This window comes from Chenopodium album, chromosome 27, assembly GCF_948465745.1.
Source record: "Chenopodium album chromosome 27, dcCheAlbu1.1, whole genome shotgun sequence".
NCBI lineage: Eukaryota > Viridiplantae > Streptophyta > Magnoliopsida > Caryophyllales > Amaranthaceae > Chenopodium > Chenopodium album.
In genome coordinates, this window is record NC_137860.1 from 24,759,842 (window position 1) to 24,771,812 (window position 11,971).

At 36.8% G+C, this 11,971-nt stretch overlaps 1 protein-coding gene and 1 pseudogene across 1 annotated transcript; both read left to right on the top strand.

Moving 5' to 3' along the window:
- The first annotated feature begins 2,683 nt into the window (after positions 1 to 2,683).
- LOC145621216 (polyubiquitin-like) lies at positions 2,684 to 5,004 on the top strand. The gene is made up of 2 exons (XM_081675957.1): positions 2,684 to 2,835; positions 3,651 to 5,004. Exon 2 carries the CDS (start codon positions 3,651 to 3,653, stop codon positions 4,794 to 4,796), a length of 1,146 nt encoding a protein of 381 aa, XP_081532083.1. The 5' UTR covers positions 2,684 to 2,835; the 3' UTR covers positions 4,797 to 5,004.
- Positions 5,005 to 8,820: 3,816 nt separating this feature from the next.
- On the top strand, positions 8,821 to 11,727 carry LOC145619828 (uncharacterized; annotated as a pseudogene).
- Positions 11,728 to 11,971: the final 244 nt, after the last annotated feature.

The window sequence follows — 11,971 nt, forward strand, 5'->3', positions numbered from 1 at the left end:
TGACTGCTTCAAATTAAAGTTTGCTACTCAATGAAGAATTTGACTATCAGATAGTGAAAATATATAAACGTTCTATTATTAAGTTTGTAGAAATTTCTACTACTCATACGATCATTTGAAGGTTTTCATTATCATCATGTATAAATAAATTCTTGGAAATCTTGTGAGGGAAGAAATTCGTAGACAACATCAATTGAAAGATTTAAGTTGTTTGTTTTACTTTTTTTTGAAAAATCATTAATGATTCTATTATTTTTATGATTATTAAGTCCTAAAAGCCATAAGTCCATTACAATTATGCGGAGGACAATATTATAGCCTAAAGGCCATAACAACACAAAGAAGACATTAGAGGATTACCTGTGCCAGACCAACCTAATTCCGCCATTCACAATATTAGATAGGTGCTTGTTGTAGTAATCTTCATTGCTAATTTAGTTGACATACATCATATCCCATGAGAGCCTGTCATTGCTTACTTCAGCATCTGAAGTACGTTATTGCCCCGCTCCATGAGGTCAAGACTCACTTTAAAGTATTGTTTCATCGTTGTACTGCAATAGGGCCAGCAAGAGTAAGAGCCTCGATCATTTTAATGGACTTGAATTCGGTCCTATGTTAATTGTAGAGAAGGCGGGTACCTAAGCCATTCATCGACTTATATTGTTCCATAGAGTTATCTGCATTTGCCCTGGAATAGAGGTAATCCTTTGCCCTGAAAAGAGGTATCTGAATTTGCTGTGCCATGAAGTCCAGTGAATTTCAAATTAAAAGTTGGATAATTTCCTTGCTCAAGATAGCGATACACTCAGTTGCATCTGCTGAAGTGACTATTCCCAGCTCCTTTGTCCTTGTAAGGATATTAGGATGACAGTCTCTTTATCTCGAGGTAGGTGGAAGTAAATGATAAATTCGTACTCAAGCAGTAACATGCCTGAAAGATCATCCTAATTCTTAATCAGAGGTTCCATCCAAGACTCAGCGATTTAGAATCTTTAGTCCCTGCATCATTGGGGCGAAAGACAGCTTCTGAAATCTGTCTCCGATATTATAATAGCTAAATGTCACGTGCTGACTTATTTGCTTAAGTCCCCTTTGCACGCGGTCCACTTGTCGACAGCACCCGTTAGTCTCCTAGTCAGGACTCCCCTTGTTTTGCTAGGCTAAGTGTGCTACGAATTTGGCTAAGTGAGAAAAGTATGTTGCTCACAAGGGATTTCAAAGGAAAGCTTTGATTACTTGAGAGAACTTTACAATTGTGTTGGCTGATTTGTACAAATGAATGGGATGGCCTATTTATAGGCATCCAAGCTCTACCCCTAAGAATCTAGAGAGTTCCTAATCTCCTCAAATGGAGGGTTCTAGACTACCACTCTCTACACTACTCTAGAACGTCGTTCCCACCTCCAAAGGAACATAGATACAAGGAGGTTTCTACATCCTTCCCTAGCTAGAATGTTCAAGACCACCCTAGAACATTCTAGAACACTACAACTCTTATGTACATACAAGAAGACCCTAGACCCTTCTACTATGTACATGAAGACACTTGAATATTCTAGGGACATCCCCTTTAGAATACTCCCTCAAAAGATCACCCTAGACAAGCCCTTGGAGAGAAGTGAGAACAATTTTTGGCATAATGCCTTTGGATATTGAGAACTTATCCCTTTCATCATAGGATGGGGTGTTTATAAGGATTTGAGAGATCATGGTTGTAGGATTTTACAACCTAGGAAGATCCACTGCCCTATACGTGATGGATACATGTCTTGAGGTATGCCTCGATGCTAGGTTTCCTAAAATTCCTTTCATGGGGTTTTGAGCCTTTTATTATCTGATGTCATCTCTCTTAGGGTACGTGTCATGCTTGAATTAACCTTTTTATAGTTGAGCTGGATGCCATGTGTTGGCTTATAGTGGGGCCACTTGTTGGCCTCTCATTTGTTTGTAAAAGTGGTTTAAAATACCCTAAAATAGTTATTACTAGTTTAAGCCTCGTGCAATGCACGGATTCATAATAATAATGTTTAATAATTTATTTGTAATGATAATAAATTGAAATTAAATGACTAATGTCTAGCAGCAGGTGATTCGAGGGTGGTGGGAGGGGTTTCGTGGGCTTTTGGAGCGGCGAGGGAGGATTTTAGTAGTTTTTCGAGGAGAGAGGGTTTACAAGAATGAGGGGTTATGGCGGCTGGACATCAGGAGAGTTGGGGTGGGTTCGCCGGTGGGTTCGGGAAGATCTAGGTGAGTTTTCGAGTGGGGTAAGGGGGATTGGCGGTTGGGGTTTGGGATTTTGGTGGGTAGTGGTGGAGGGGCTGGGTGGGGGTTTCATTTTTTAAAAAAGTTTTTTTTTCTTGTTTTGGACTAATTATAATAGGAAACGTGTTACATAACTTGTGATAGCAGGTCATTGATTTTTGTTGACCGGTTTGGGATTGAAAAAAAAAAAAAAAATAAAAAATAAAAAATAAAAAAAAGTTGAAATTATTTTATAATAATTCAAAATTTGAGATTATTAAAAGAAAATGTAGCAAAGTTGAAATTATAATTTACAAATTTTTCCTAAAAGATTTGTCAAAAATATAGCTATGACGTTTGCCGTGACATATTGGACACACTCACACACATAACTACATAAGATTATCCTAGAAACAGTCTTTCCTTAGCCAAATAGGTCAGCCCTAGTTCCCAAACTCTTTATAACGGAACGATTCCTTCATTCATTCAATCATCGCAACGAAAACAATTCAATTAAATCCAATATCTTCTTCTCTTTGATCCCGAAAACAAAAACAATTTTCTTCTTCCAAAGTTCCTTAATCATCAAAGGTAAAATTCTTAATTCCTCTTCTCAATCGTTCTATCTGGTTGTGTTTGCTTTAATTTGTTGAATTATAACAATTATCGATTGTTTTGATTTATGATTTGATGATTGTTTTGATTCGTGATTTGATGATTGTTTTCATTCATTGATTTATTTGATTGAATTTTGAATCCTGAATTGCTGGTTTCGTCGACCTAAAATCTGAAAGTTGTTTGTCGAATAATCTTGGCTCTAATTGACTTAAAATTATGACACCTGATTCTATATCATCATTAGATCTGCATAAATAGCCGATAATTTGAGGTGCTTTTTTGTAGATTAATAATTTTCTGGCTTTAAATTATTGATTGTTATTATATTTCTGGCTCTGAATTATTGTTTGTTAATATATTTCTGTCTTTGAATTGCTGTTTGTTAGGTCTAATTATTTTATAATTCATTGAATTACTTAATTTTCGACTCAGCATCTTTTTTAGGGTTCTGTTATTCGAATGGAGTTCGTGGCATATGGTCGATTTTTTATTATTTAATTAGTTAATTAAATTGCTGTTAGGTAATATATGGCTTTTACACTCTGTAATTGACGAGTGATTATATATTGTGGCTTATTATTTGTGTCGGTAATTATCTAATGTTGATGAATATATAATCTGTTGTGTCGCCTGAATATGCCTGATTTAAGGTGTTTATATTGCAAACTTTGTTGGTTTTATATGTTGCTTTGATTGGGATAATTAGATAATTGGGTGCTGTATCAATATGATCGGTCCAATATAATCTGTTCTGTACATGTATTGATTTGTGTATGATTTGTCTGCAGATGCAAATCTTCGTTAAGACTCTTACCGGCAAAACCATAACTCTCGAGGTTGAGAGTTCTGACACTATTGACAATGTTAAGACGAAGATTCAAGATAAGGAGGGAATTCCCCCAGACCAGCAGCGTCTGATATTTGCCGGAAAGCAGCTGGAGGATGGCCGAACGCTCGCTGACTACAATATCCAGAAGGAGTCGACCCTCCACCTTGTTCTCCGTCTTAGAGGAGGGATGCAGATATTTGTTAAGACCCTCACTGGGAAGACTATCACCCTTGAGGTAGAGAGTTCTGACACCATTGACAATGTCAAAACTAAAATTCAAGATAAGGAAGGTATCCCCCCAGACCAGCAGAGATTGATCTTTGCCGGAAAGCAGCTTGAAGATGGCCGCACCCTTGCTGATTACAACATCCAGAAGGAGTCGACACTCCACCTTGTTCTCCGTCTAAGAGGTGGCATGCAGATCTTTGTGAAGACCCTCACCGGGAAGACTATCACCCTTGAGGTTGAAAGCTCTGACACCATTGACAATGTCAAAACCAAAATTCAAGATAAGGAAGGCATTCCCCCAGACCAACAGAGACTGATCTTTGCTGGAAAGCAGCTTGAAGATGGGCGCACCCTTGCTGATTACAACATTCAGAAGGAGTCAACCCTCCATCTTGTGCTCCGTTTAAGAGGTGGAATGCAAATATTCGTCAAGACTTTGACTGGGAAGACGATCACTTTGGAGGTCGAGAGTTCAGACACCATCGACAATGTCAAGGCTAAGATTCAGGATAAGGAGGGCATTCCCCCAGATCAGCAGAGGTTGATCTTTGCAGGGAAGCAGCTCGAGGATGGGAGGACCCTTGCTGACTACAATATCCAAAAGGAGTCTACACTTCACTTGGTGCTTCGTTTAAGAGGAGGAATGCAAATATTTGTTAAGACCTTGACTGGGAAAACCATCACCTTGGAGGTTGAAAGCTCAGACACTATTGATAATGTCAAGACTAAGATACAGGACAAGGAAGGAATTCCACCAGACCAGCAGAGGTTGATTTTTGCTGGTAAGCAGTTGGAGGACGGGCGCACTTTGGCAGACTACAACATTCAGAAGGAATCCACCCTTCACCTTGTCCTTCGTCTCCGTGGTGGCTGTTAATGATGTCTGGTCGAGATCGCTGTGGTTTTAAGGCTTTTGTTAGCCATTGTTTTTACTTTGTTTAGTACTCCGTAGTGGAGGTTACTTGGAACAATATCTAATTTCTGTGTTCTTGCTTAAGGCAAGGTTGCTCTAAGTTCAGTTTGTTGATAAAGGACTCTTTTCTTTTCGTGATTGAATATATTAATTGGTCTTACTGTTCTTAATACTTAAAATATGTATTGAAAAAGATTACTTTGTGCTTAACTCCCAAAAAACCAGTGTGCATTCATGTTAGTTCTGGATCAACAGGAGTTGTTTGATAAGGAGCTTCTTGAACTGGACAACTAATTATCTTTAATTTCAGAAAAAATAAAATCAGATTATGTTTTTGGGTCTTTATTAAAACTATTGTTAATTCCAGATGTCTTTAGTAGCCTACCTGATCTTCAAACTTTGGTTATGGTACAAATTCTTAAATGGACCTGGTTCACACTAATTTATTGTGGATAGTGCTGTCAAATTTCAAAACGAAACCGTTTAACTGTCCAAAACCGACCGACCCAAATGAAAACCGAACCGATTAAAAACCGTTTTTTTTTTTAAAACCGAAAACCGACCCGGACTGCATTGTAGTAAACCCAAAACCGAACCAATCCGAGTAATGTTAAACCGTTTAAGAACCGAACATGTTAACGAACCGAACCAAATATAAACCGAACTGAAAGAAAACCGAACCGAAAAAGAACCGAACCGTATCTAACCCGAAACCGGTTCCAATCCGAAACCGTTTAAACTGGCATAAAAACCGTTTACACCGAACCGTTAGCAAACTGCTACCCGTTTGCACCGAACCATTTAAAAACCGAACTGATTGTAAACCGAACTGGTTATAAACCGAACCGTTTATGAACCAAACCGCTTATAAACCAAACTGTTTACAAACTTTTTTTTTTTTTTTTTTTTGAATAGTACACACTTTTTTATATAATTAAATGGATTAAATATTAGAAATCTTAGAATATATTTAGCATATATTACAAACTTATTAATTTTTCTTGAGAGCCACATTATCAAAGACTACGAGCAAAAGAAACAGGAAGTTGAATAGCCAATGACACATATGATGGCTAGACTTTGTATATGACACATGTTATGCTCATATGTTTTACTAGCAGGCCAAATTTCAATATTTCAAGAGTATTGTTTATAGCTTTATTTGAGGAAGGTCCAAACATCATTGATTTGATCATTTTCATTTTCATATTCATACTAATATACTCATATCCAAAAACGTTGGTTCACAGCAATAATGTTGAGGCAAAATCTTTGATTGAAAAACAAGTTACAACTCACACTACAGCACAATGCCTATATTTACCAAAGGGCTAAAAAGAAGAAATGTTCCACTAATCAATCTGCATTTCATGAATCATGAATGTATAGCCAGCCATTTACTAGTACATAGCTGCTGCTGCTGCTGCAATCAGTCCTCAGCTTGAATGCTGCCGAAAACACACCACTTCTTTGCCTTGCACAGCTTCATGGAAAGAACCAAACAATCCCAGCAGCGGTCATCAAGCCACTTACTAGAAACACTATCTTGGTTGCAATAACCATTATAAACACCAAAAAAACCGATGGCACCACTACACTTCATAAAAATATAAATAACTACAAATAAACATGAACTCATTAAGCTGCAAATTATAACAGGATAGGCATTCACAGTAATCTCATTTGAGGGAAATTTGAGGGATTATTATTTTAGCAACATTTGGGCCCAAACTTCAGTTTATAACAGACTAGTAATGCTCCTAGACATAATTTAATAAAATATACAGCATTCTTCAACACTTTCAGGCAATTTAATTCCTAATTCACTCTAATTTTCAATTCCTAAAACAATTAAACAAAACCCCATTCTTCAACACTTTCAGTCAATTTATTCGTTTATATATATCAAATCAACAGCCTGGCCATCTTTTATACACTATTACTATCATCCATTCATCCCCAAATTTACATTTTCAATTGCCATGCATTACAAGAAATACATATACAAAATATAAATGATAAAAAAAAATTAAAAAAAAAAAAAACCAATTCATACCAACAAAAAATATCAATTAAAATGATGGAAACAAAAAATATCATGTGCCAATGACCATGAGTCCAGATTCTACACTACAACATCGTAAGAAGTACGAGAAAGAGAGAGTTCATACCTAAATTTGGAGATTTAGGGCAGCAACAACACCAATGAGAGAGAGGGAGATCAGGACAGCTTCAAGGTTGGTATTTTGGCAGCTTCAAAGTCCGCCGTGAATGAATGTATGAGGGAGATGGAGAGGCGCCGTGAGCCCGTGAGAATGAATGTCGCGGACAGGGAGATCTGAGAGGCGTGAGAATTGAGTGAGAGTGGTAAAGTGAGACCGAGAGTGAAAGGGTTTCAAAAGGGTTTCATGTAAATCTAACCATTGATTTTTTAATCTATGGTTGAGAATGGTGATCTGTGTGTGTTGTGGGAGAAAGAATCTAACCATTCATTTTTTTAATCTATGGTTGAGAGTGGTGATCCGTGTGTTTTGTGGGAGAAAGAATCTAACCATTGATTTTTTAATCTATGGTTGAGAGTGGTGATCCGTGTGTGTTTGTGTGTTGTATATTCATCTACAAAAATATTATTCCCTCAATTCTTAAGTATTTTTTTGCCCAATTTGATCGGATCAGTGCACAAGACACGTATTAAAACATCTACTAGTAATAGTATATCTTTATTTTCATACACGTAAAAATTATAAAAACGTATATTAATAAAATGTATAAATAGATAAATTTAAAAAGATCACTCATGAGTCTATAACTTTGTACTAATACATACGAATAACGATGATACGAATATTTAACTATGAGATGGTTAGATGCCATGTGTTAATGATGTGTACATATGATAGATTGAACTAATCAATATTACCTTGTTAATTAGTCATTACCTTTTTCTTTCATTATACCAATCAAAGTACTTTGTAATATATTCATAATTTCATGAAAATATATGAAAATATATAATGATAAACGAGTCATAATTATCAGTCTTGTTGACTAATCAAGTATCGAATTACCAAATTGCAAATTTTCATTTCACAAGAACTCATCAAATCATGACTATGATACTACGCGTAGTATATAAATGATTAAATAAGAAGCATATAATAACCTAATTGTAAAACATTAATACATTAATACACTAACTCTTATAATCTACTTCGTAATAAACTAGTAAGATCAGTATGACTAAACTTGAAACAGAACATAATATGTATTTATAAAATCAATGAGAATTTGTTTATAATATGATGCCTAAATATGAAATGATTCGCGACTTTATATAAAACTTGTGAACGCAAAAGGTTAGCAAGTACTATCAAATTTCAAACCAAAACCATTTAACTGCCCGAATCCAAACAACTCGATAAACGATCTATTTTGAAACCGAAAACCGACCCGAACCGTAATTTAGTAAACTTGAAATGGAACCGATTTGAATAACGTTAACCATAGAAGAACCGAACCAGTTATAAACTGAACCGAAAAGAATCGAACCAGTTATAAACTGAACCGAAAAAGAACCGAACCAATAAAAAACTGAACCGAAAAAGAACCGAACCAGTTATAAACTGAACCAAAAAAGAATCGAACTGTTCTAACCCGAAACCGTTTCCAACCCGAAACTGTTTGAACCGAGATAAAAACCGTTTACACCGCACCGTTAACAAACTACAACCCGTCTGCACCGAACTGTTTACTACCCAGACTGTTTACAACCCGAACCGAATTCAAACCGCCCAAGAATAAACCGAAACCGAATCGAACCGATAACTATTTAAACCGAACCAAAACCGACCCGTGAGACAATTTAACCGATTCCAAACCGACCCGATTTAATACCGAACCGATTTCAACCGAACCGAAACCAAACTGTCAAACCAACATTTCGGGTTGCATTAGCCTACAAGTTCTTTATGTAAGTAACAACTATATACAGGGAACACTTCCGATGGGATTAGGGGCGTTGTCTAATCTCAAACAATTATTGGTTCACTCCAATAACCTCTATGGACCTTTCTTTAAGGCAATCGGAAATCTTACATCATTGGAAACCATATCCGGTGCCTACAATGAATTTACAGGAATCGTTCCGGAGAGTATTTCTAGAATGACAAACTTAGCTTGGGTTTCACTCTCGATAAATAAACTCTCTGGTAAGATTCCCCCATCAATCTTCAATCTCTCCTCCCTTCAAGTATTGTCCTTTCCTTTTAACCAACTTGAAGGACATGTACCACAAGATATAGCTTTTAAACTTCCTCACCTACAAAAACTTGGCCTAGGAAATAACAATTTCTCAGGACCATTTCCAATTTCCTTAATGAACCTCACAAGTATTCAAGAAATCGACCTGTCAACTAACTACTTCACAGGAGAAATCCCGGTAAATTTTGGATACCTTAATGAGCTACAAATTCTAGATGTTGCTGATAATAATCTAACAGGTGACATCAATTTTATCAGTACACTTGTAAATTGTAGTAAATTACAGCACCTAGACTTGCGAGGCAATCATTTTACAGGAGTATTACCCAAAGCTGTGGCCAATCTTTCAAACACTTTAACCTACATAGTGACCTCTAATAATCCAATAAGCGGAGTAATTCCTATAGGTGTAAGTAATCTCTTCAGGATTGTTTTCTTATCTATGGGCGTAAATGGACTCAAGGGAAGCATTCCTCATGAATTTTGGAAGCTCCAGCGGCTAGAGTGGGTAGATTTAACCTCCAACTGGCTGACAGGTAATATTCCTGATTCGTTCAGAAATCTAACTCGTTTGACCTGCCTATATTTACTTGACAACAGATTGGAAGGAAGAATACCTCCAAGTCTCGGTAGTTGTGAGAGCCTGTTATACTTGAATATGTCCTGTAACAATTTCAGCGGAACCTTGCCGTTTGAGCTCTTTGGAGGAACTGCCAAATTAATTGAACTAGATTTGTCTCAAAATAAGTTAGAAGGGTCTATACCTGAAGAGATTAGTATGCAGAAAAATTTGGAAGGTTTTGTTGAATCTAAAAATAAACTTGTAGGGGAGATTCCTGATGTCTTTGGCAATTTCCCTGATCTTCAGATTTTGTATATGGAAGATAATTTCTTCCATGGCCCAATCCCTCCATCATTCTCCTTATTGAAAAGCCTTTTGAAAGTTGATCTTTCTCAAAACAATCTTTCTGGCTCAATTCCAGACTATTTCTCTACATTTCCCTCCATATACTTGAACTTGTCCTACAACAATTTCGAGGGAATGGTTCCAACAAAAGGAATTTTCACAAATGCAAATGCAACATCTCTTGTTGGCAATAAAAGGCTTTGTGGAGGAATCCCACAGTTTCATCTTCCAAGATGTGGGGAGAAAAAGAAGAGAGAAAAATTGTGTCGTCCTCTCAAGTTGACAATATTAACGATTTGTGCACTTATTGGGATACTGGTTGTGGTGACATGCATATGGTTGTGCTGGAAAAGTCATAGCAAGAACAAAAGATCTACTTCATTAGAGTTAGCAGTGAAGGAGCTATTTTTGAAGTGTCCTATGACATGCTACGCAATGCAACCAATGGGTTTTCTCCGGGTAACCTGCTTGGTTCAGGGACTTTTGGATCTGTATTTAAAGGGATTCTGGATGGAAAGACTATTGCTGTAAAAGTTCAACTTGGAACAACGAGGTGGATCTAAGAGCTTTATGGCAGAATGTGAGGCATTGAGGTATATTCGTTATCATAATCTAGTAGGTATAATAACAGCTTGCTCGAGTATGGATTTCCAGAGACACAATTCTAAAGCTCTTGTTTATGAGTTCATGCCCAATGGAAGTCTTGATAGATGGTTACACGAAGATGTAAAGCTGACACTTCTCCAAAGGGTGGATATAGCCATTGATATGGCTTATGCACTCAATTACCTACACCATGATTGTGAAAGTCCGATTGTGCACTGAGACCTAAAATCAAGCAACATACTGCTTGATGATGACATGGTTGCCCATGTCGCAGATTTTGGGTTAGCAAGGGTTCTTGCCCTACCCGTCCACCCAAACCAAAGTAGCTCAATTGGAGTCAGGGGGACAATTGGCTACACTGCTCCAGGTAATTATACCCTATCACTACTCGCTTAGCTCCTAAACATTATGTACTAGCTGATATAATTAAGACAAACTGACCTATGATTCAAGCACACAGAAACTAATTTAACAAATATAGGCATGTATTGTATCCAAAATTTTCATTTGTTTATTCTTAAATTTTAACTTCAGATGAATTATTATGTTCTACAGAGTATGGATTGGGAGGTGAAGCATCCCCTGAAGCTGATCTCTACAGTTATGGAATCTTATTGTTGGAGATTATGACAAGAAAGAGACCCACTGACGATATGTTCAAGGAAGACTTCAACCTCCATATGTATGCAAAGGAAGTATTGCCTGACCAGGTGTTGCAGATTGTTGACTCGACACTTTTGGAGGATGAAAGTGACGAAACAGATGAAACAAGCCCAAGAACTCAAATGATGCTTCAAAAACGAGAGGAGTGCCTGGTGTTTATTGTAAAGATTGGAGTTGCTTGCTCAAGTCAATTTCCACACGACCAATTGAAGATAGGGGAAGCTATAAGCGAGCTACAACATGCTAGAAACATCCTTTGCAAACCCAGATATAGGTGTAACTTGCTAAGAGGTACAAAATATAAAACATGTCCAGATAACTACTTGCATTTTTCACTATTTCTGCCAGTAATGCCACTAGTCAATACTACTTATTTCAGATAATGATGAAAATATTAATACCTGGTTGCAGGAACAAGTGATTGAGCATTACATGATACAATTGGCCTCGCCGTCCTAATAGATACGTCCTGCGCATGCCTATACCAGAAATGATTTCAATATCAGCACAAATAGAAGTATTCCATCTTCAATTGTCTATATTTCATCTTGAAGTACGTGCATCAAAGTAACTACTGTAATTTTCCTAGTATAATCAGTCAGTTCTTGTTCTATGATTATGTTTATGTGGTTGAATTATAAATTTGAGACAAATTGCTCTATTTACATTTCATTAGCAACTATGAGTTCATGATAAGATCAGA

What these genes read in the sequence shown, in the direction of transcription:
- LOC145621216 (XM_081675957.1), top strand. Translation starts at nt 3,651, where the DNA reads ATGCAAATCTTCGTTAAGACTCTTACCGGCAAAACCATAACTCTCGAG.